The sequence below is a fragment of the Arachis hypogaea genome, chromosome 1, assembly GCF_003086295.3.
Source record: "Arachis hypogaea cultivar Tifrunner chromosome 1, arahy.Tifrunner.gnm2.J5K5, whole genome shotgun sequence".
NCBI lineage: Eukaryota > Viridiplantae > Streptophyta > Magnoliopsida > Fabales > Fabaceae > Arachis > Arachis hypogaea.
In genome coordinates, this window is record NC_092036.1 from 59,651,942 (window position 1) to 59,678,849 (window position 26,908).

The window sequence follows — 26,908 nt, forward strand, 5'->3', positions numbered from 1 at the left end:
ACCGCATAGTAAATTTTCCATCTTCAAAAATGATTTCACCAACGGCCATCAAACAACACAAAACCCAAAAATAATAACGCCACTAATCTTCAATGGGGAGCATGACAATGCAAAGATGACGGGATTGGTGATACGACGACGATCGGCGATACAGCAGTGACTGGGCAAAGCGGCAGAGAGCGGCGAGACGGCAGCAACCAGACGAGACGGCGGTGAGCGACGAGACCAAGAATAGACTATGCCGACCAACTCGAAGCCTCGGATAGATGACAACCACGAACGATGGCCGTGACACCATTGAAGCAATCGTATTTAGGGGTTTGGTTTTTCAACTCTAGAAAAGGGAGGTTTTGTGGGTGACGAGACCAAATTTAAAAAAATTCACGAAAGGAAGGGATTTTGGGGGAAAGGGGGATGCGTTGGGGTTTTGGGTTTTGTTTTTTTTTTTTGTTATTTTATTAGTAAGTGTATTTATTGTGTTGTGAGCCATATTTTTATTATATTGCAATTTCTTGAAGCGGTACTATATTTTATATACTATATTTTATTATATTGCCGTTTTTTTAATCTTTACAGAACAAATTAATTGAAATAGACATTATATATAATGATAGAGATGAATAATAATTATTTTTATGTTATTTATCATATGTTAAATTATATTTAAAAATAGTATAGAATTAGAAAATATATAATTTCAGATAATAAAATAATAATTAAAAAATTCAAATGATACTTTTTTAGATCTTGTATTTTAAATTGGGTAGTGGTTGATTGTAAAATAATATTTATTGATTTGAAATTATAGATTTTTTTAAAATAAAAATAGAAATATTATGTTTTGAATTTAATTACTATAATTTGAAACATGAATAGAATGGTTATAATAATACGTTAATTTTGAAAGATGTATGTATTTAAGTAAAAAAAAGTTAAATTTATTATTTTGAAAATATTGCTATTGGTCTATTTCATTTATTAAAAATTTATTTATTATTTTTTTATAACAACAAATTAAAAATTCAAATCCAAAAATTTACCATAAAATGCTAAATAAACAATAATTAATTCCAGCTAAAAAAGAAATTGAAAAAATCCTCAATAATTACTCTACTCATTCTTCTACTGGTTAGATGCGTCAACAATTAACAAAAATAACAGCAAAACTTACAAGACTATATTCCTAAGCTGTATTAGGTTCCACAATTAAATGAATGGAAAATAATTCTAGCATGCACATAGTGGGATATTGGCGGTGAGAGTGGGTTAAACTATGTCAGAAGATGATATAACGAATACACTGATACACAGAAATAATTCATATTTAACAAGGATTTTTTTCCATTATAAATAAAAAATATTATTTTCCCAATAAAAATATGACTTTTTGTGTAGTCATGTGTATTCCTATGTACTATGGAGATGATGATAATGGTTGCTATTGTCCGTTGTGAAGCTTAAGAATTTGAATTAGCCATTTTTTAGAATTTGAAGTAGAGTTTGTTGAGGTCAGGTGAACTCTATAAAAATTATAGAGTTCGCCGGAGGTATGACGTACTTGCTCTAAATAAAAAAAGAAATTGCATTTGGAAATTTAAAGTTGAAAAATGCGATTTTAAAAAATAATTATTTTTTTATTTTATTTTAGAAAAAAATTATAAAAGAAAAGCTAATAGGACCGAATAATTGATTAATTAAAATGAAAATTATGTTCAACTATATTAAAATAAAATGCAATATAAATATGAGGAAATAAAAAAAAATAGAAAAAATATTAACAAAAAACTAAATAAATTAGTCCTAATAAAATGACCTTAATTGACAAATATTTAATAATTTTATTAAGTTAAAACCAAGTGAATTAGTACAAGTCCAAATAATACCTATATCAAATATTTACCATATGCAGTTTTCAAACAACTGAAACATATAAATTAAAAATTAAAAATTTTTTATAATTGTCCATTGTTCTAGAAATTTTATTATGTCGTCCCTAAATAAGTACTATTAATTTCTCTACAAAGTGATATAAAATATTTTAATCAAGGTGCATGAATAGTGGAATATTTAAAATATATTGAAGTTTAATTTAATTATTAATCAATAATACTTAACCTAAAATAAAAATACATACGAACAAGTATTATGACACGTAATAAATAATTTATGTAAAACAAATAGAATTAACAAAATATTTAATATAAACTAGTTACACATTTAAATATTTAACATACATTGACGGTACTTTAAATAATAACAACGTAAAAAATAAGACCATTGGTTATTGTACTTTTGTTAAATATTATTGGTCACAATTATTTCCATTAAAAGAGTAGTCAGTGAAGGAAAGATATTTTAAAATATTGTGCAAACCTATGATAATTTTAGAGTGACTGCAATTCGCTAAACTTAATTAAAGTAATAAATTAAACTGGGATTGTTCAGATGGGTGAAAATTTTTACAAGTTTGTTTTTTCATAATTCGTATGTCACTATTAATTAGTTCGATATATTTTGATACTATACTAGATATTGATAAAAGCTGGATTTCAAAGTCATGGAATAGTGTGGAATATAGGCAAGGATTGAACAGTTTTTTAGACTTTGCATTTGCAAATGCATCATCCGATGGCATGATAAAGTGTCCATGTCCTAAATGTGGGTCTCAACTTATGCAAACAAGAGAAGATACATACGACCATCTGTTGTTACGACCTTTTTCCCACTGGATATACTATTTGGCTGCGTCATGGTGAGAAGTCGGTTGAAGAGAGATCTGGATTGGGACGAGTAGATGAAAATCTGATATCCCAAGTGAATCAAATGCACAAAATGGTCAACGAGGCATTCAATTTCACGCTTCAACATGGGAGTGAAGACACAACAACAATCGAACATTCCGAAGATGATGAAGATGTGTTGCCACACTTATATAAAGGTCCAAGTCGCGCGGCGCGGTATTTTAACGATCTACTGTCAGATGGAAGCAAGAGTTATATCCCAGATGCTCAAAGTACTCTAAATTATCGTTCTTAGTGAAGCTTTATCATATTAAGTGTATGTGCGGTGTGAGTTACAAGGCAATTACCATGATTCTTGACTTACTACGGGACGCATTCGAACAAGCAAAACTTCCAAAGACAATGTATGAAGCCAAGAAGACAATAAAAAAGTTGGGTATTGAATACACCAAGATAGATACTTGTCCAAGTGCTTGTATGTTGTATCGAGGTGATGATAAAAACTTGACCAAGTGCAAGCGATGTGGGTCTTCAACATAGAAGCAGAAGACTAAAATGGGCTCTATTGTTAGGCTCAAGGTACCTGTGAAGGGAAATGGAAAACCTATAGCAGCCAAGACTCTTCGTTACTTTCCTCTCATACCACGACTACAACGATTATTCATGCGCAGCAAGACATCAACTGACATGTTATGGCATAAAGAAGTGCGTAATAATGATGGTTTGCTTAGGCATCTAAGGGATGCTGAAGCATGGAAAAAGTTTGATGCAAAGTATACTAACTTTTCAAAGGATCCGCACAATATTTGCCTAGCCTTGGCGAGCGATGGATTTAATCCTTTTGCATGAAACTGACATCTTTCATTCTATCCATGCTTATTCCTGGGCCGAAAATGCCAGGTAATGACATAGATGTTTACTTGCAGCCTTTGGTAGATGAGTTGAAGCAATTATGGGATGCCATTGAAATGTATGATGCCAAAAAGGGAAACACTTTTAAGATGTGTGCGGCACTAATGTGGACGATTAGCGACTTTCTAGGATTGGGAAACCTATCTGGTTGGAATATGCACAGTGAGTTAGCTTGTCCTACGTGTAACTTGGACACAAAGCCCCATCGGCTAAAAGACAGTCAAAAATGGTGTTTCATGGGCCATCGCCGCTTTTTGAATCAGGGACACAAATACAGACTAGACTATAATAGATTTGACAGGCAAGTCGAAAGCAGAGATCCACTGAAGAAGTTATCCGAAACAGATGTATTGAGGCAACAATTTAATGTGCACGTTTCATTTGGGAATATTTCAACTGTGACATCAAAAAAAGACGCAATGGTCAGGATACGGGTGAAGATGACTCGCATTGGAAAACGAAGAGTGTTTTCTTTGACCTCCCATACTGGAAGGATCAGATGTTACGTCATAACCTTGATGTGATGCATGTAGAGAAAAATGCTTGTGACAATGTGGTATTCACTATCTTAAACGATAGCGACAAATCAAAAGACAATCTTAAAGCTCGCAAAGATTTACAATGCATGGGCATAAGGCCTGAATTGTGGCCGAACAAAGGTGGTAAATATCCTTCTGCAATATTTGCGATGTCAAATTCACAAAGGGATGTATATCTGAAGACTCTGCAGAATGTGGTCTTTCTAGATGGTTACTATAGCAATGTTGCTCGTTGTGTTGATTTGCGACAGCATAAGTTGTCTGGGTTGAAAAGTCATGACTGTCATATTCTGATGAAACATTTACTTCCGATTTTGGTGAAGAATGCACTTCTGAATTCGATATCCAATGTGATTGCAAATTTGTCATCATTTTTCCAAGAACTTTGTGGAAAATCCATAAATCCTATGCAGCTTGCTGACCTTCAGAATCATGTTGTGCAAACCCTGTGCCATACGGAAATAATTTTTCCTCCATTCTTCTTTACTGTCATGGTTCACCTCACGATACATCTCGTTGATGAGGTAACTCTTGGTGGACCAGTACATTATCGGTGGATGTATCCAATAGAAAGGTTAGCTTGCTGATAAATCCCTTTAATACAATTAGTTTAATTAATTATGTATATACTGAGTGTTATGTTGTATTTATATAATAGGTATCTAGGACGTTTAAAGTAATATGTGCGTAATAGGGCACAACCAAAAGGCTCAATTGCAGAAGGCTATTTATCAGAGGAAATCCTAATTTTCTATTCTAGATATTTGGATAATATTGAGACTAGAATCAACCAACCAGAGTGAATTGATGATCAACCCGTTGATGTTACACATAATTCAGGGGAAACTATATTCCCAGCTATTGGAAAGGCATTGGGGGCTGTTTTGCATTTCGAACTCACTCTAATGGAAAAACATCAAGAACATCGTCATGTGCTAGTCAACTGCGATGTCGTGATTTCATTTGTTGAGTAAGTATACACATGTATTTTTAAAACACCCATATAACTCTATTCTCCCAATGACTAGTTAGACTAATTTTTTCTCTCTCATAAAGTATATTTAGGGAAAAGACAAAGCAAAGCTTACAGACTCAGACAAGGTCACAATCTAAGATAGACAGTGTTGTGCATGCAGAATTTCCTCGGTGGTTCAAGCATGAGGTTGATCCTGACCAATGTGTTTTTAGCCAAGAATTAGTACTTTATGAAATCCGATTTTAATATAAAGCATGAATATTATGTGGTTCTAGGTTCCAATGGAAAGCACGCTTCATTCAAAAGAAATGAAGTTGCTTGCATGTGGTTCCGTTATTCAGGCAAGACGTTTTGGGGTGTACAATGTTAACGGGTACAAGTTTAGAACTATCACAAAGGAAGACGTGCTGAAAATCCAAAATAGTGGAGTATATGTATCATCTAATACAAAAAGTTACACAAGCATGCGTGATAATAAAGTGGCTGTTGGCAGTGTTTCGTATTACAAAAAAATTATGGGCATAATTGAATTGAATTATAGCTGTCATTTCACAGTGGTATTGTTCAAATGTGTTTGGACTGATACCACTACCAGTAGAGGCATCAAGCAAGACCATTTGAGGCTTACCAGCGTTAATTTCTCTCGTCTGATACACACTGGTGATCGAGAAGAAGATGAACCGTACATATTGGCTTCAAAATCTCAACTTGTATACTATGTGGATGATGAAGTAGCTAAGGAATGGAGTGTTGTGGTTCATGTGAAACCACTAGATTTGTATGACATGGGAGAAGAGAATGAAGAAGGTGAAGTTGGTTTTTCTGCACAGCCAATGTTAAACATGTCAGCGGAAGGTGACATTGGAGATTTACTGTTAACAAAAGAGGATGATATAGAAAACCCCACAGAAAATGCTTCAGTGAATTTTGATGATGTCACATAATGCTTATACGGAGAATTTTAACGTAATTTAAAAAGGATCTTTGTGTCATGAACTAAGATAAATAAACTCAACATTGTACGTTGTTTTCTTTTGTTACAAAAAACTTGTGTATTTTTTATTTGCGGCTAAGTATTTATTGTATTGTGAATTTTCATGAGTAAAAGCAGATTTTCTGTTTCTTTCAACAATTTTTTTTGTCAAAAGTTAGTTTATGTTAAATCTTTAATGTTGTTTCAGTTGTTGTTTTTCTTAGTGTTGCAGTTTTGATAATCTTGATATCTAATATTCAATATCAATTCCAATAATATTATGTTTTTTAAACATAAGTGAACATAACATGACGGTGGAACAGGACAAATGAAAATTGAGGACTTTTCGTCATCCTCTACAAGCACAACATTCGCTACAGAGCTTCTGTCTAAGAAATTTTCCCAAACTACCAACAAGGGAGATGGTAATTGTTGAAAATTTGCGTTTAGTTTTAAAATTGTCTTAGCATATTGTTGTCTGGTTTTTTTTCTAAGTCAGTATTTAATGACTTGGTAGTTCTCAGTTTCTTCTGGGTAATCTCATTTTGTTATATGCATGTCGATATTTTCAGTATTACCTGAATATTCTGGAGAAATCATTCCTAACAATCTAGATGGAGAAGAGTCTGATTCAGAAGATAATTTAGATGATATCTCATCTATTAGAATTAACAAATCCATGCAGTTTGATCTCAATAAGGTTTCAGAAGAAGACAATGAAACTTTAGAAGACCACAAAGAGAAGATGATATACATGTTAAGAAAAGGTGCTTTAATCTGAACAAAAAGCCATGGTATGGAGATAAAATATCAGATTCTGTAAAACGTGAAGCCCATAGATTCTTGATAGAGTATTTTTTTCCAGGTCAATACGATATTGAAGAGAAATTTTAATCTTTTATTATAAGAATTATGTTGATTCCCTTAATTTAATGATTTGGGTTGTAGTTTTACATGTTTATCTACTTTTAGAGTTTCTTGATTTAGGTTTAGTAAGGCATAACTTCAAAGAGAAGTAACTTTAATTTATGCTCGTTAGAACTTTATTTTAACTTTATAAATTTAGAGTATGACTATTTTCTTCTTTTACATTTATGTTTGAATGCAAATTTAAATGACAATAAAGTAAACAAGAAAATCTTATTGGTAAATTTGTTCACATGAGTTAACATATATAGCTTATTTAACTTGTGAACTTGTTTACATGAAACGAATCTAGAAAAAGTGTTACGAGTTTAAATAACGATGATTTAAACATATGTAGTTTAAAATAGTAGTGTTAACTTAACTAGATTATACCCAGATGATTATTACTAAAGAAAACATTGAAATATGTGGTTATACGCATTTGGAGGTGATTGGAAGAAAACCGCCGTAAAATGCAAAATGATAACTCACCCGACGATACATATAACGATGATTCTAGGAAAACCCCCGCTAAATGCAAGGTTGATTGCAACCCCACCCTTAACCGCCACGATATACGCTGCAAAATTTCTGCCACTATCTACCAGAATTGTTGAAAGGAAAAAAGGAGAGTAGATAATGTATAAGAAAACAAAACCAGAGTATTAAAAATTGAGAAAAGACTAAGGATATGAAGGTAATTCTTAATAATGAAGGACATAAAAGTAATTCAAAGTTTAGAACCTATAAATTCTCTTATAAAAAATCTAGAGTGAAGTATAAGAATAAGAACAGATTGAAAAAGAGAAAGGTAACAGAGAAGATAGACAATTAAGAGCTGTAAAGGAGAAATGAATGGTTAAAAATTGAGCTAGCAAGGACGAGAATTCTATCCTGCATGCTCAGTGCATGTACTATTAATATTTTTAATGTGGGAAAAACTCATCTGCTATTGATGATTGAAATCGGAAAAAATCCACGTACTTTTAATTGATGATATTGGGAAAAATCCACGTACTTTTGAAGTGTTGATTATTGAAATTGGAAAAGCTCACGTATTATTGATGATTGATCTCGAGGATGCTCACGGACTGATTGATCACTATTTTTCATTGTGCATATATTATGACGTCAAGTTTTGTGACGATTGCTGGTTGTCACGTATTGATGGTGTTCTTAACCATATCAACACATATGCACGTACTGAACACAATGGAAAACTATATCTAGGACTTGTTCCCGAGTAATGTCGAATTGCAAGACGTAAACCAACACCTGATCTCATTGCCTGCCTAGGACTATACATGCATCATACTTGTCGGCATTATAATCACTGTGATATTGTATTGTGCTTGAATTCTTATTGTTGTGCAGTTTGTCTGTGATTGTCTACCATTACTAATTGAATATTGTGAGATTGACCTTAAAGTTGAAGATGAAAGACAAACTATATAGAATAACATAAAAAAAGAAGTAAGACTAAATCGATTACGGAGGAAAAGTTGATAAAATTGTATAACCTAGGGTCGAAAAGATTAGGCAATCAACTACCTCTACACTAGAGCCTTGCTTTAGGAATGTTGAATATTTGTTTCTCTCGTTAGTACCTTACTAGGAACCGTAGGTTCTCACCCTCTTCTCTTCATTGTTCCTATATGCGAAGCTGATGGCAATGCCCATTGAAGAGATGGTGCTTCTCTTTTTACTACATCCCAAACTTAAAGTACATGTACATTTAAAGGACATCTGATGCTATGTGAAGTTATAGAGCCTAAAGTATTTTTTTCTTTTTTGTTAGAATTTTGCTTGAGGAGTAAGACTTATCTAGCCTGAGTTCCATACTAGAGGATTTTTAGATAGGCTAAGATTCAGGGTGTCATAAGTAGAAATATGTACTCTATATATGTATTATACTAAAAGTGTCTAAGTCTGGGTTAATAATACTTATGTTTGTTGGACTAGTGCTATCTTATCCTCTCTTACAACTTTTATGAAATTTACGGGTCTATATTGTGAATTAAGTTTATTTTTATCTTCTATGATGATTTATAACTTGTTATTCATAACTATTATTCTTTGCAATGCGTCTTAAAAAATATATATCTATCCCAAAAATGCATTCGCGTTTCTAATTACGAATCGGACTCATATGATATTAATTAATAGCTATAATTTAAGGTATACAAATTAGTAACACCTTGTTTTAGTACGATCATGACATGCTAGAAGATTGGATCGTTACACTATTCATGATTCTACACCTATATATGGTCTCAAAATTTAATTACCGAAGGCTCCCATTCTCACTTCTTCACCTATCTCTAAATCATCTAATACACATAGTATGGTTATCAGATTTAAATATAGTGTTCTTAAACCAAAAGCTTTAACTGTTGTTTTTAACATTGATTTTACTCAATATCCTCCTAAGACTCTTTCTGAGGCTTTATCTTTTGCTCATTGTCACCAAGCCATGACTGAAGAATATGATGCTTTGATCAAAAATCCTACATGGCAACTCACTGACCCTCCTTCCGATTCCACTATTATTGGATGTAAATGGGTTTACACTGTTAAAAATGACCCTAATAATAGATAGTATAAAAAAAGTGTAAACTACTAAAAATGCACCCGAATAATTTTGTTGTTGACAAAAATGTTCTCAAATAATTTATAAACGTGATAAAAATACCCAAAAATAATATTATATTTTTGTAAGTGTCAAACGAATTTTGTATTTGATAAACCGCTTATGTATTTGATCCAAAAATTTATTGGAGTATTTAGATAACTATTTAAAAAGTACACATAGAAAAATGGATAAAAATTTGATCTCTAAATTTTTTTACGGGTTAACCTCCAAAAATACCCCCGAATTATTTAAACTCTTACAAAAATACATTCGAATTTAACTATCGATAAAAATACAATCAAATAATTAAAAAACACAACAAATATACCAAATAGTAAATACATATTTTCAAAAAATACCTTCGAAATTGAATTTTGATGCAATTTCTCGCAAGCATGATTATAAAAATAAAAAAGATATTATTATAATTAAAATTTGGTGATTTTTTGTTAAGTATATATTTTTTGTTAACAACCAATAATACTTTTAAAAAATCATAAAAACAATATATACTTAACAAAAAATCACCAAAGTTTAAGAATAATAATATCTCATTTTTCTAATCATACTTGCAAAAAATCGCATCAAAATTTAGTCTCTAATTTATTTTTTGAGAAATACATATTTAATGTTAGTTTTTTTGCAAGATTATCTAACATTAAATATGTATTTCTCAAAAAAATAGATTAGAGATTGAACTTTGATACAAATTATTGCAAGCATGATTAAAAAAAAAAGATATATTATTATCCTTAAATTTTGGTGATTTTTCTTAAGTATATAATTTTTTTGTAATTTTTTTGTTAACAACAATAATATTTTAAAAAAATCACAAAAAAATATATACTTAAAAAAATCACCAAATTTTAAGAATAATAATATCTCATTTTTTTAATTATGCTTGCAAAAAATCACATCAAAATTCAATCTCTAAGGTATTTTTTGAAAATATATATTTACTGTTGGACATTTTTGTCGCGTTTTAAAATTATTTAAAAAAAATTTGTCGATAGTAAAATTCGGGTGCATTTTTGTTAGTGTTTGAATAATTCGGGGACATTTTTGGTGGTTAGCCCTTTTTTTACTTTTTCAAAGTATTATTGGTTGTTGACAAAAATATATACTTAGCAAAAAATTACCAACTTTTAATGATAAAAATATCACATTTTTTTAATCATGCTTGCAAAAAACTGCATCAAAATTCAATTTCTAAAGTATTTTTTGAAAATACATATTTAATGTTGGGCATTTTTGTCGTATTTTTAAATTATTTGAAGATATTTTTGTCGATACCAAAATTTGAGTGCCTTTTTGTCAATGACAAAATTATTTGAGTGCAATTTGGTAGTTACCCATCAAGAAATATAAAGCCCGTTTCGTGGCCAAAGGGTGTCACCAAGTTGAAGGAATAGATTTTAACCAAATCTATAGCCTTGTGATTCATCATTTTACAATTCAAATTGTTGTTTTCCTTGATGTTACATATGGTTGACCACTTTGCCAATTTAATTTTAACAATGTCTTCTTAAATGGTGATTTAATTGAGGATGTTTTCATAATACAGCCTCTTAGCTTTATGTCCAATAACTTTTCATTAGTGTACAAGCTTGATAAAGTCATCTATGACCTCAAGCAAACGCCAAAAGCTTGGTTTGTTCAACTCAGTTCTACTCTTTTTACTTACGATTTTTCTAACACAAAGGCTAATACTTCTTTATTTGTTCAACATACTAAACATTCTACTATTTATTTACTCACCTATGTGGGTGATATTGTTATAATTGGTAATAACAAAAATGAAATTGATGATCTAATTATTGACTTGAACTCTAAATTTGCTCTTAAAGACTTATATAGTATGAATTATTTTCTTGGTTTAGAATTTAATATGCGCACTGGTGAACTTCACATTTCACAATCAAAATATATTCTCGATTTGTCAAGACATTCAGGCTTCTCTAATTCGAAATCTTTCCCCACCTCTATGCTATCCTGTCTCAAGCAAATTTTTTAGGGCTCTTAACCATATGAAAATCCAGCTTTCTATAGGTCTCTTGTTGGAGGGTTATACAACCTTAACTCATCCAGAGATATCTTTCTCTGTGAATTGAGTTAGCTAATTCATGATAAATTCCAAGCAATATCAATGGACAACTTTAAAAAAGATCATCTGTTATCTTTCACGTACGTATCATTGTGGACTATGTTTAAAAAAGTTTACTGATCTTCGTGTTCTTGTCTTTGCTGATGCAGATTGGGTGACTGACATTGAAGATCGCAGGTCCACCAGTGGATATTGCATCTTTCTTGGCTATAATCCAATGTTTTGGTGTAGTCAAAAACAAATAGCGGTGAGTTGCTCATCTACAAAAGTAGAATTTAGATGCCTTACAGGTGCTGGAGCCGAAATATTATGGGTTCTTAAGTTGCTATAAAAATATGGTATTCTTCAACCTATTGCGCCTACTGTGTTTTGTGACAACCTCAGTGTACTAATGCTTTCTCCCAATTTAGTTTTTCATAGGCGAAGCAAGTATTTTGAAGTTGATTTGCACTTTATCCAAGATCCAATGTCAAAACGAAAATTGCATATGATTCATATCCCAACTAATTTTCAAATTGCTGATGTGCTCACTAAACCACTATCTACTGTTTCTTTTGAGAAATTCAAGCACAAACTCATAGTGGTTCCTCAACCTACTATGAGTTTGAAGGAAATTGTAAAAAACCGTCATGCATCAATAACTGAAATAACTAATTCTTGTGATGATTTTTGATGTACTATTAGTTGAGGTATTAGTTAACTATTTCCATCTTTGGCTTTTTGTTATAGTATGTATGTATGTATGTATGTATGTATGTATGTATGTATGTATGTATGAACAATATGCTTAAATGGTGGCCTCATGAGAGGATACAAGTACCAAGCTAGGAGAAGATACCAGAACTAAGCTTTCACTAGGCTTTGATACCAACTATTGTTAATATCTTATTAGATATAAATTAAACAAGAGTAATATCAATAACAAGATAACATCTAATAAACTAATAATGAATATTGATATTCACAATATGATCGAATAATATAAACTTGTATTGTAAGTTAGAAGCTTGAACGAAATACAAGGATGCTTATTCAAGATACAAAGATTGCAACGAAAGCTTAAAGGTATTTCAGAGTATGAGAGATTATGTGTAATTGCAGATGCCTTACATATTCCTCTCCCTTTTTTATAGTGGGCTATTCTCCTTATTCTTTTACAATTTTATCCCTAGTTTTAGAAATCTGCTTGCTCTTTCTGTGGGTGATCCACGGACTCTGTCTTGGATTTGATGTGTTATGTCATAATTTTTGTAATTCTGGTAGCTGATTTTATAACTTTGCTAGTATTATGTTGGTATTCTGCTAAAAACTTTTGTTTTTTTTTTTCATGTGATTCCTTTATTGATTTCTGAGCTGTTTTGATACATTTTCTTCTGCTGTCGGACATGTGTCTGATTTTTTTATTCTGGGACTCTTTTTTTCTAATCTCCAAATGGATCTTGGGTGTCTAGTATATACAATCTTGGGCTAGAATGAACTTCTTCATCTTCATCTTCTGAGACTGCTTTTATTGCTTTTCGAGAATTATGAATTTTTTCTTCTGAGGTGGCCATTACAAGGGTAGTCATCATCTGTTTTTTATGGGCTAAGAAACGAGTCTCTTTTTTGTATGATAATTTTTCAAACTCCAAACTGTAGCTTGAGAGTTCTGATCTTTTTTGAGATTTAGTCATCCAGTTATCAATGGCCTTTTTACTGATTAGGTTGAGGTCAAATTTGTTTCACTATTTTATTTTTATGTTTTTGATTAAATATTGTACACTTGGAGTGTCTTCATATCCTGCAGGGTCATATTCCGAAGTCATAATCCAACATATTCCCATAATGGGAATGAAGAAAATAAGCTTATATCCATCTAAAAATAAGGTTTTGTTTTTAAAATATTCATAAGCCATGCTAGTCTCTTTTTCATAAAATAGCTTTTATTGGTCTGAACACTTGGAACCGTACCTGAAACTACTTAGGAAACTATAAAGAAATTTTCTTGCGAAACCAAATGAACTAAGGATGTGTGAATTTGGAGAAGGATACAGGGTGTACCACCAAGCATCTATGTAAGCATAATAAGAGTAATTTTGAGGTTCGAATTTTTTAGTAAAACTTTTACAGTGAAAGGGAGATCTTTCCCATTCTAACAAGGTTATTACATTGAAGAGTATATTATATCTTTTGTGGTTGGATCTTTATTGTGGGTTAATTCAATAGATCTAGTGTCAATTAAAATAAATTCATAGAAGGTTCGGGTTTTTTGAATACTTAGTGGTAGGTAATGGAAAGTATTTGAAAAAACTATTTTGTAAAGGGTTCTTCTATCTATCTTGAACCATTCTTTCTCTAAGAACATTATTTTTATAGGTACGGGTTTTTCATGGTAAGGATGCTCTTCTGATAATGGTTTAGTTTTGAATAGATCAGATGGTTGTAATAATATATATCTATTAATGGTAGGAACTTCATATATACTTTTTATTGATGTAGATAATTTTTCGCTCTTAACAACCTATGACATTGTCAAAGGTTTAATGGCTAATTGTCTAACTTGCAATGAAGTCGTTGGTTGGTCAAATGGTTGACCATAATCTTCACTACTTGCTTGCTTCTTACTCATTTCTACCTTGCAAAAATTATCTTATTAGAAAAATCAAGGAATGCATTTGATTCACCTTTAATGTGTTCAATAGGAAAATCAAAGCATGATAATATGGCTTGTCATCTAGCTGATATTTGTCTAAAAACTAGATTTTTAACATCATTTTTTAGTACGCTAGGAACAGCTTTACAATCAGTCATGATTAAGAAAGTCTTATTAAACAGGTCTTCTTGAAATCGTGAAACACATAAGACAATAGCTAGTATTTCTTTTTTTAATAGTGGCATAATTTTTCTGGGCCGAATTTCATATCCCATAATGATATTTAACTATTTATTCTTTTGATGAGTTTGGAAGAACTTGTTTAAGTATTCCTCCGTACCCTAATTCTGAGGTATCCATCTCGACAATTAGACATGTCTTAGGGTCTAGTATACTTAGACAATGGATCTCTTTAACTATAGTTTTAATTTTTTTTAACTATCTTGAAAATGTCTTCTACTCTTCTAACCAAGGAGGAGGTTGTTTTCTTAACCTTTTATATAAAAGTTCACATAAAGTTTTTACTTTTTGGTAAAAATTTTGCTATATAATTAAGACATCTTAAAAATTTTTGTAATTATCTTTTGCTAATCTCATCTAAAAACTTTTCTGCACATTTGATAGATCTTTTAATTAGAGTAATTGTCCTTTGAAAAATTTCATACCCAAAAATCTTATATATATATATATATATATATATATATATTCAAGGTGCCACCGCTATTTCTGTTTTTAATTTTTTTAATATTATTTAACAATTCTAATAACATAATAATAATTTAAAAAAAAAAGTAAGACGGTACAAAATTGCAATGACGATAAGATTGAAATACCCATAATAAAAATATGTTGATAATATACACATGGGTATTACCAACAACTATAATTACTTAAAATAAATAATAAAATAAGTTATAGGGTATTATTTTATTTAAATTATTAATAATTAAAAAAATAAAAGGTCAGTAATTATTTTTAAAATAGACATTAAATTTAATTTTATAGTACTAATTTATTTGAATTGTTAATAAAATTTATAATTTTCAGATTTATATCTACTCAATTTATATATTTTATTTTATTTTACTTTAACAAAAAATTGAAACGTGCATTTTTAATTATTTATTTAGAAAATATAGCGAAATGAGTTGTATCAATTATAATTAGTTATCGATAATTGATATCAATAAATTGATTGTATTAATTTATAAGATGAATAATGTGTAATGAATGTTATGAAATTAATTCTAATAAATTAATAATTAATAAATAAACAACTAAAAGGGATTTTTTATTGCTTTTTAATGGATATACATTTTTTTTTTAATTTTACTTTCTCTTTATCTCTTCCTTTCACATTTATTTCTTTTAATTTATTGAACTAAATCAATTATATTAATTATTTATATTAACTAATTAAGTACTTTTTAGTGGATTATTATAACTGTGCCTTTACACCGTAGGTTAAAAATATCATAAAAAATCTTTTATGAAAGTTGTTGAAAAATAAATATTTTTAAAACATGTCCTTAAAACACAAATTAACTAAATTATTTTCTTAATTTAATGTGTTTGATTCATTCAATTATATTAATTATAACTAATCAATTATATAATTTTATTTGATTAGGATAAATATTTCATCATTTAATATTTTATTTGATTCATTAAATTATATTAATCATAACTTTAAAATTTTTATTTAATTAAAAAAATATCAAATTATTTTAAATTTTGTTTGATTCATTAAACCAAATTATAACTAATTTATTATTTAATATGATCGAGATAAATATTAAATTATTTAATAAATAATATATAAAATAATAAAATAAAAGAACTCAATTCATTCAAATTATTATCTTATTATTTTATATATCCCTTTTCTCCTTTTTTTTATTTTGTACTTCAGGTAAAATATTCGTAATTTTTTATTTTTGTTTTTTTATTTTAATTTTGCTAATATTTTTCTATGATTTTGTTTTATATTATTTTTTTATTTTGATTAATAATTCTTAAGGGTGTTATTGTTTTATTTAAATTTAATTTAAATTTTTTGTAATATTTTTATAAAGGTTGATTAATAGGTTTTTTTTAAATATTTTTTTGAAATTTTTTAATAAGATCGTTTTTTGATTTTTCTCTTTCATCCTTTGTATTAATTAATTATATTAATCTTCTATTACAATACATTTTTTATCTACTCCACACATGATCTTTTCTATCTTTTTTTTACTTTTTTTAATTGCTCTTTTTACTTTATTTTTAATTGTTTATTTTACTTTTACTTTTCATATATAGATTTATTATAATTCATCACTGGTTCTTTTTTAATTTAAGTAATTTTTTAGGTTATATTTTACCATTGATGCTTTTATTTTGTTTAGTGTATTTTTTTAGTCTGTGTTTACTATAATAATTTGTAAATATCTATAAAATTATGTAAAAATTAAATTTCTGCACTTAATGATAAAATTGTCGTAACATGTTTCTGATGGTGTTTTTCGATTTATTTCTTTTAACTCATTAAATTCATTTTATTATAATAAATTAATTATATCAACTAATTAATTTGCTTAATTATTTAAATATCATACAATTTATTATAATTTCTATCAAGCAATTAATTGTAATTCAAATTGGATGATTATTTTGTTACAAAATTATTATTTCTTAATCTATTTATAGGCAATACATGTATTAATTATAATCGTAAATTAAGCTATTTTACATTAAATAACTTATATAATGGTCATCTCATTTATTATCAAAAATGCTGAATTAAATAAGTTATTATTACTTTTGATTTAGAATTAAATGAGAATAAAACCAGAGATACCATTTTATTTGGTCTTTTGGGTTTAATGGGTGTCACACTCAAATATAAATAGTGACTTCCAGATTTTAGTCTCCAACACATCAAAGCCATCTCCGTAACTCTTTTTCCATAAAGGAAATTTTGATTTAACTCTATCAGGGATACAAAAGATTTTCAAAGAACAAAGGAATGATCTGAATTTACACGAATTCTAAATGTTTGAACTTATGACATTGTTTCAATTCATTGTCGTCACGAGAATGACTCTAATCTATACGTGTCTAAGGACTAGAATAGATTAAATATTATTTAAGTAATTTATTTCTAATATTGGTATTTGATTAAATTAGTTTTAGAGAAATTTAAATTGTTGACTCAATTTATAAATTACGACTATTCTTTTTTAATGTATTATTTTTACATTTTTTAATATAAAATTTCTTTTTTTTATTTTTATGTTTATTTTCTTTCTTGGATATATATTACTTTTTTTCATTTTATATTTCAGATTAGTAATGTAATTATTAAGAAAAATATATTTAAAAAAAAGAAATATTAAAACATCACTATTAAAAAAAAGAAAGATACGTGAATAAAAGAAAACAAAAAATTAAAAAATCACTATTAGAAAAAAAACTGTTAATATGCATATGAATGGAGTCGGAATTGAAGAATATATATAGATATATAAAAAAAATTATTACACAATTGTAGAATAAAAAATAATTATATATATAAAACGAAATAATTATAACAAAAAATAATTAATATATGTGATTTAGGTATTTTTAATAACTGGTAACATAGAGTTTAACAAAATATATAAGAAAAAACTACGTAATATATATATATATATATATATATATATATATATATATATATATATATATATATATATATATATATATATATATATATATATATATATATAAAAGAGAGAAGAGAAGAGAGAGAGAGAGAGAGAGAGAGAGAGAGAGAGAGAGAGAGAGAGAGAGAGAGAGAAGAGAGAAGAGAGAGAGAGAGAGAGAGAGAGAGAGAGAGAGAGAGAGAGAGAGAGAGAGAGAGAGAGAGAGAGAGAGAAAGATTTAACAAAATTAATATATAAGGTTATGAAAAGTTCTATCCAAATTTGACAAGAACAAGATGACTTACATAGAAATGATTCTCATGAAGGTAAGTTGATTATTTTCCATGATTCTTTGAAGTGATGTTAGATCTATTTTATAAACATTTTTGGTTCATATTTTAATGTTTTTAATAACCGATAACATAGAGTTTAATAAAATATAATTTATATTTTTTTATGTATATGTATAGAATTATTTATATTTATGTGTATATATTTAAAAAAACTACCATAATATTATATATATATATATATATATATATATATATATATATATATATATATAGAGAGAGAGAGAGAGAGAGAGAGAGAGACTTATTTAACAAAATTAATATATAAGGTTATGGAAAGTCTCATTTAAATTTGACAAAAATAATATGACTTACATAGAAATGGTTCTCATGGATGATAAGGTAAGTTGATTATTTTCCATTATTCTTTCAAGTGATGCTAGGTCTAATTTATAAATATTTTTAGTTCATATTTTAAGTTTATTTGATAAGTAAATCCTTGCACGCCAATCAAAGACAGTGCGATTTTATAGATTTATAAGTGCTAAACTGCTAATAGCCTTTATATTTAATTTATTTTATATTGTGATAATAACCAATATATTTATTGGTGGATTTAACTATTACTATATTATTTATATAATCATATTCAGTAATATGTCTGATTTATTGAAAAAGGTAGATTATTAAAATCGATTAATAACTATTTTAGAATTAATATAATTATCATTAAATAAAAAAATAAACAATACATAACATGTTACTTTTATATTAATCAAATTATTATAATTTAAATTAATTAAAAAATTAAAATTATAATTTCAATCTTATCACATGCATGACACGAGTAATTATACTTTTATATATATATTACACCTTTAGTACTAACTGATTTTAAAAAGACAATTAAAAGAAATAATACTAATACACTTAGAATTTAAATATTTTTTTTTCTCACTACACAGTCTTCGTTCTTTGTTTTCTCTCTTGCATAATTCATTGCAGATCAACTTTCCACAAGTAACACAATATTTATTCACCATGATTGATTTTTCACTTTTTAAAACTTTCATTGATTGATAATAAGATTTTAAAGAAGAGTGATAATTGGAAATTTTAATTCATTTTGTTGATTATCTTTTTAATATTTAAATAGAGAAAAATTTAAATATATATTTTTTTGAAAATATAAAAAAAATTGAGAAGAATTAAAAAATTTCTTTATTTTTATAAATTAAAAAATAATTAAAGAAAGAATTAGGATTTTTTTTTCAGAGTAGACATAATATATGTTACACAAATGCACATCAGTTAACCTAAAAAGAAAAATCTCTAGGTACATATTTGTTTAAATATATTATATTCCACAAATAAGTTCATCCATTAATATGCAATCAAAATCCTGATTTATTACTGGATTTAAAAAAAAAAACCCTTAATTATTACCCTAAAAAGGTAAAAATGTCCTTGTCTAGAAAAATAAATGTTAAAAAGTTAGGCTTATATAGTGAATGTGTGATGTGATGATGTGAGAGACCACCCATCCTCTGTCCCTCCAAATCCCTCCAAAACGCATACCTATATAAAGCCGTTAATCGCAGTGTTCTGCCTGCGATCCAAAAAGTAACAAAGAAACCAAACAATTTAAAAATAAAAAAAAATAAAAATTTAAAAAAAATTGATAAACAAAGAAAGGGCAATGGAGATTATCGAAGGTGTCTCCGGCGCCCACTTCTCCGGTTGGCGGCCATCATCGACGGTGCCTTCTGCTCCTACTTCTCCCAGCGCTCCATCTCAACCCTTCGTTATCGGTATATAAACTCATTCTTTATAACAGCTCTTCTTGTTTCTTCTTTCTTCTTTTTGTAATGTTTCTTTCTTCAATGTAAGAAGGAAAGAAAGAATTGTGATGCGATGAAACGAATGCTTCACTTTCTCGGGAACCAAACACAATACAAGTTTCTTTGTATACGATCGGGAATGAAAAATGAATCTCTTGCTATGCATTCTCTCATTATAGCTGGAAAATTCAAATAATTTCAATTATTTTGTTATTTTTGTTAATGGAATGCGTCGATTTGATTTTGATTTGCTTGGAGAAGGGGTCTCTGGAGGCACTGCATCGGGGAAGACCACAGTGTGTGAATTGATCATTCAACAACTTCAAGATCACAGAGTTGTTCTTGTTTGTCAGGTCACTACACGATTCATTTTATTATTTCTTCTTGTTCTTGGATCATAAAGCGATCAATGATCATGTCATGAATTATGCACTAAGAGGGATTGTGCGTGTTGCTTTCATCTTAGGACTCATTCTACCGTGGACTAACAAATGATGAGCTGAAACACGTTCATGAGTATAATTTTGATCATCCTGGTATTTTGATCCCGAAACTTCTTAAACTAGATCAATTAACTGATTAAGATCATTATTAGGCACAACAAATTATGATGATTGCTGAGTTGTGTGATTTGGTTCTGGTATAGATGCATTTGATACAGAGCAACTTGTAGAAACCCTGAGCAAGCTCAAATCTGGGCAATCAGTTCAGGTTCCAGTATATGATTTCAAGCTCCATCAGAGATCTTCTGATGTTTACCGATTGGTAAGCCAAAGTGTGTTGAACATTTTTCAGAAGAAACTTTATGAATAAGGGAGACACTTATTATTATTTGTCAGGTGAATGCTTCTGAAGTAATCATTATGGAGGGTATATTGGTTTTTCATGAGCAAAGAGTCCGAGACATGATGAATATGAAAATATTTGTTGATGCTGGTAAGAAATGGTCTTCAATTTTTCTTTTTTGAGATGTTAACTGGACACAGTTTTCTGTGAGAGTGAGATGTTGGTGTCGGTGGGATTTTATAGTATATCCTTATGGATTCCGTGTTATGTAGATCCTGATGTAAGGCTTGCCCGAAGAATAAGACGTGACACGGTTGAAAGGGGTAGAGATGTACACTCTGTACTGGAACAGGTGAGATGATCATATCACATTGACAGATCAGGAATTCAGAAATAATTAGGATTTCTCTTGTTATAGAAATTAAACACTACTGATGCTTTAGATTTGGCTTTATTCATGAATAGCTAATTTCTGATTGTCGACCAACCTCTGCATGAAAGTCCACTTAGCTGATATGTAAAATCTTCAATGTATTGTCAGTATGCAAAATTTGTTAAGCCTGCATTTGAAGATTTTATTCTTCCATCCAAGAAGTATGCTGACATTATCATACCTCGTGGGGGAGACAATGGAGTAGCGATCGACTTGATAGTTCAACATATTCGCACCAAGCTTGGCCAACATAACCTCTGCAAGATATATCCAAATTTGAATTTGATATTCTCTACTTTTCAGGTTGCATAATTTTCCCCTCCTAAAATTTTACTTATTTCTTCCCCCCACCAATTATTTCAAATGCTAATTTATGATATTGGATTTCTTACAGACTAGAGGCATGCATACTATTATTCGTGACAAGGATGTCTCAAAGCATGATTTTGTTTTTTATTCTGATCGGCTAATTCGTTTGGTAAGCAAGGACGTCGAGATGTATGTGGACTTATTATTAACAAATAAGAACTAATCTTAGTATCACTGTATTAACAGGTAGTGGAACACGGTCTTGGTTACTTGCCATTTAAAGAGAGACATATTATCACCCCTACAGGTTCGTTAAAAGAAGAAGATAGACATGTTCATGGCATGCTTTGAAATATGTCATGAACATACTAAACTTCGTTTGATGACTCCACTAAGCTACCTTCATTACCTCTCAACACTTTCATGTTGTTTCCGTTTTATATACACCATAAAAATTCTTGTTATTCCATTCCAGGAGCAACTTATACCGGAGTTGAGTTTTGTAGGCAATTGTGTGGGGTATCCGTCATACGAAGGTAACTTCCACAATTTGAAAGGTTTACTAGCACTGTTACTACCATGAATTCTCATTGATTAAGTCACTTTATTAAAAATGTAAACAATGTTGTAACCCTCTCTATGTTGGTTTCACTTGTCAATTGTAATGTTTCAGTGGTGAAAGCATGGAAAATGCTTTGCGTGCATGCTGTAAAGGTATAAAAATAGGAAAGATACTCATCCACCGTCAAGGTGAGGAAACCCAGGTAACAGTTCTGATTTTGATCAATCTTTCTTGATTTGTTAGAATTCCAAGAAGGTGGTACAACTCAGCAAAAATAATGATCACCATGTTTTTTGCACTCCATTTTAGCTTATCTATGAGAAGCTTCCAAAAGATATTTCAGAGAGACATGTTCTTCTGATGGATCCTGTACTTAGTACGGGTGAGTTACCATGAAGCTTCTGTTCATCACATTCATTATTTGTCTGATAATTATGCATGACTCTCCATTGCTACTTTTGGTTATTCATCCAGGTAACACCGCCAGCCAGGCAATTGAGCTTCTTATAAAGAAAGGGGTTCCAGAGTCCAATATAATATTCCTCAACCTCATCTCTGTAAGTTCATGTTCAAACTGGATTGGATACATTTGGATGAATTTCAATGTGACACATTTTAACACCGACTTTTCAGGCTCCTGAGGGAATAAATTGTGTATGCACACGTTTTCCGCACCTCAAGATTATCACTTCGGAGATTGAAGAGGGACTAAATGACGAGTGCCATGTGATACCAGGTTTAGGAGAATTTGGTGACCGCTATTTTGGTACAGACGATTAGCTTGAAAGCAAAACAGAACGTTGCAGCAGAAAAATACATATATATAATTTTTTGGTGTTTAACACTGAAGTGACTAATAAACACGCCCGCCTTTTGTTGTTTAAGAGGGCAGTGGCCACCTCTAAATTTTTACAATTCTAAAATTTTTTTCGTAATTTTTCAGAGGCTACATGATATCAAGTACTTGTGGTGTCATGAGTTCTTTCTTTTTGCTTTTGATTGTTTTTTTTTTTTATTTCTTGGTAGTAAGATATTTAGATATCAATGGATCAATCTTATTTGCGTCATAATAAGGACAAGAAACATAGGAGCAAGGACACGAAACATATTGTGCTAAAATTCCATTATGCCACTAACATGAAAAACCCTATGCTGTAAACGAAAGTGCTGCCAAGGAATATTTCTCATTTTGGCCAAAAAGTCAATATCTAAAAATCTAAAATTGAATAATACCTCAAATAAGTCTCAAAAATTTGGATATGGGATAGATTCGTTCCAAAAAATTAGTCCGAGTTTTTCAATTTTCTATTCGTCTCCAACATATTTGGGCTTTGGCTAACGGCATATGAATTAGAAAGCTAGACAAAATTAATCTTTTATGGAGACAAATCTGTCCTATGTTTGGAGTATTACTCATGCAAATTATAAACTCCCCACTTGGCCAATTCTTTGGGCATGACCCTAGAGAGTAGAGAACCTTCAATTTGCATGATAGCTTCATGGTAAACTGCCCGCGGCCCAGTTCTTGGAGAAATATATAGAACTCTTTAAACAACGAGAAGGCGCAGCCGAGGTCTTGGATCAATGGCAGCATCACCTGTGTCACTGGGAGCTGCACCCAGGATCGAATCCTTAATAAAGAAGGTAGAACCCATGTTAATAATAGTAGTACGTGTGTTGTGTAATGTGTAGAATTAGGGGTGGCAGTGGGGTGGGTAGGAGCGGGTTTTTCACAATCCGCGGGTAGTAAATTGCAGTACCCAAATTCGCCCCTGCGGGTACCCGCCCCTATAAAAATTAAATATTTTAATTTTAACATATTCATATCTAAATTAAGACAAAAAAAACTTAAAATTCATAAATAAATTAAAATACAAACATGAAATTCATACAATGTCATTAACTCAAATAACTTGAAATAAAAACAAAAGTGTTAGACCACTACAAACTTAACACCATAATAAAGAAATTACAATATTAGATATAAAAGAATCTTCAACCCTTATTATTGATCACTTTCAACATCTTCATCATCATTAAAAGTTTGCAAATCAAAATTTAAACCTGAAAATCAAAAAATGTAAAAATGAGCAAATTAATTGGTACTATGTAAGAGAGGCCAGCAGAAAATGTGCTCAGAGGAAGAGAAATTATGAATAGGTACATAATACAATATAAAAATGTGCATTATCTTAATTGATATATATCTCCAAAACTTGAATTTCAATTTATAAACAAAACTGATAATTTTATTAGGAAGCATTCCAAGAGCTCGAAGGATCCGTGGCAAAGCTTAAAACTGAAGTCCAATTACTCCATGAAGAACTTACTAGACTTGACAAGGAAAATAAGGAACTCGACGAGGAAAATAACTCCATTCAAGTAGGTTAATTAGAAGTTGTTAACATCTTTTATTTTTTGAGGAATATGACTTTGCTTATTTAGATTTATAATTTAGAAATTAGTTTTATTAAATTCAAAATTCATTTGGTAACAGTAGCAGTAAACTACGTGAATATAATTTGATAATTCATCACTCAACTTTTATAATTAAGAGATTAGAAAAGTGAATCATAATGACCAAAAAAGAATTATGTCAATACCCTTTTATTTCTTTAGATAGATATAACTGAAATACTGAATTTTTTTTATCACATGGAATGGAATTATCAGCAAAATTTGTTGATCAGTTCTGCACTTCTGCTGTTTAATTAGTGTAGTAAAATTGCACAAAAATCACACAAATTTTAGGCAAAATTCAGCCAAATTTATTCAATCAAAAACTGCAACATACCAAAATAGATAAACAAAGTTCATAACATAATTAACACTAAACTTATTGCTCTGGCCTTTGTTCTTAACAGAAAAAACAGAACAATCTTTGATTCTCTTCATAATTATAACACCTTGATCATATTCCCTTTCATAAACCAAGTCACTCTAATCTTGAAGAGTCCATTCACTACTCAATAACAATTACAAAATCAGAATAAAATCAGAATAAATCACTTCTTCTTCTCCATCGACTGAATTTTACAAGAAAAAGAGCTACACAATGCAGGAATCTACCAGTCACCAGAGCGAGAAATTAATTTTTTGAAATCAAAATTAATTTTAGTTTTATCTTAACTATTTTAACATAAAACATAAATCATAAAAATTAAATTAAAAAAACTGAGCATGCACATCAGCGGTAAGTATTGAGCGAGAAGTGCTTAGTGTTTACTAGTCACCAGAGAGACGACGATGGAGGAAGAAGGGACGACAAGGTGAGCACAGACCAAAGACCGCAGATTGGAGAGGCGAGTCGGCGAGGACAGTGACGGCAAGAAGTGGGAGCGACGCCGACGTGAGCTCCGTGAGCGACAGCGGCGAGGCGACTGAGATGAATGAGGACGGTTGGTGTCTTGGTGAGCGACGGCAAACGATCGGACAAGCTGTGATGGCGACTTATTGGCGCAGCTGAGCAGAGGATGTGGTCCTTGACAGCTTTGGAGAGTTGGAGAAGAGCTGAAGGCCTGAAGCCTCAAGCCTGAAGGAGTGAAGAGTGAGTGAGTGACGAAGTGAGCTTCAAAGATTGCCTAATGCCTAGGGTTGAGATTTGAGAATGGAAATGAAATGAGTGACGGCGGCGAGGAAGTGAAGTCAAATAACCCTAATTTTTAATTTTTATATATATATTTATGTACTCCGGGGCGGGTAGGGGCGGGTTCACCCTAAACCGGACCCCGCCCCACCCCGCCATGCTTCAAACCCGCCCCGACCGGGTAGGGACGGGTCGGGTACCCGCGGATTTGGATATTGCTGCCACCCCTATGTAGAATGGAGGAAGGAGAGATGCCACCCTCCGGAGAGACTGGAGAACCTTCGGCGAAGGGTGAAACATAACGGCGGAAAAAAGGAGAAAAGCGTCAAGGGGAGGTGTGGGCGCGCGCCAGAACCATTGCAGGTTGACTGACAGCGGGGACATAGTGGAAGCAGAATTTGTCGGTAGAAAGTGGAGAAGATTTCTATTTCTAAACCCAAAAAAGAAGTTATTATTATTATTATTGTATGAGTTATAATTTTTGGTTTAGATTTTATTAGAGTTTAGAATTATGGATTAAGATTTAAGAGTGAGTTAAAAGATTTAGAGATTAGTGTTTAAGAGTTATTTATTTAGTATTTTTTATTTAGTAGTAAGTGTTTAAGATTTGTAGTTCAAGATTTATAGTTTAGATTATGATCTATGATGCACAGACATTGACACAGACATGGGACACGACACGATTCGGGACACGTCTACACACGAATTTTAATTCTTGAATTGTTGCCCAATTATTTTTTTTAATTTTTGAAATTAAGTTTGGTATCCTCTTAGTTGTTTTATTCTTCCTAATTATTTTACTTATTGAGTTTGAATTTTATACTCCGTTTTGCTTATTAGTTGTTTTATTTTTTTATTTAGTTTATTTTTTTATTTTTCTTTTTTTATATTTTATTTTATTTCATTTTTTATTATTTTTATTTTTCTTGATGTTTTTTCTTCTTTGCTTGCCTGTTTATCACATGGTGCGTTTAATTCTGTTTGGTGTTTTGTGCTAAGGAAAAATAATGGAGAGAAATCA

At 30.2% G+C, this 26,908-nt stretch overlaps 2 protein-coding genes and 1 long non-coding RNA gene across 3 annotated transcripts; 2 read left to right on the forward strand and 1 right to left on the reverse strand.

The window, feature by feature from the left end:
- The first annotated feature begins 3,634 nt into the window (after window positions 1–3,634).
- On the forward strand, window positions 3,635–6,112 carry LOC140183364 (uncharacterized). The gene is made up of 6 exons (XM_072231780.1): window positions 3,635–3,954; window positions 4,068–4,716; window positions 4,851–4,875; window positions 5,033–5,162; window positions 5,258–5,354; window positions 5,444–6,112. Exons 1-6 carry the CDS (start codon window positions 3,635–3,637, stop codon window positions 6,110–6,112), a joined length of 1,890 nt encoding a protein of 629 aa, XP_072087881.1.
- A 13,605-nt stretch (window positions 6,113–19,717) lies between these two features.
- Window positions 19,718–23,236, forward strand: LOC112805102 (uridine/cytidine kinase UKL1, chloroplastic). The gene is made up of 14 exons (XM_025847585.3): window positions 19,718–20,181; window positions 20,473–20,564; window positions 20,678–20,747; window positions 20,858–20,976; window positions 21,051–21,147; window positions 21,270–21,349; window positions 21,539–21,733; window positions 21,825–21,908; window positions 21,986–22,046; window positions 22,215–22,275; window positions 22,413–22,503; window positions 22,611–22,683; window positions 22,776–22,858; window positions 22,935–23,236. Exons 1-14 carry the CDS (start codon window positions 20,070–20,072, stop codon window positions 23,079–23,081), a joined length of 1,365 nt encoding a protein of 454 aa, XP_025703370.1. The 5' UTR covers window positions 19,718–20,069; the 3' UTR covers window positions 23,082–23,236.
- An 897-nt stretch (window positions 23,237–24,133) lies between these two features.
- LOC112805123 (uncharacterized) lies at window positions 24,134–26,152 on the reverse strand. Its single transcript, XR_011863284.1, has 2 exons — window positions 25,535–26,152; window positions 24,134–24,365 (listed from the first exon to the last, which is right to left on the reverse strand). It is a non-coding gene; the product is annotated as an uncharacterized lncRNA (long non-coding RNA).
- Between the last annotated feature and the right edge of the window lie 756 nt (window positions 26,153–26,908).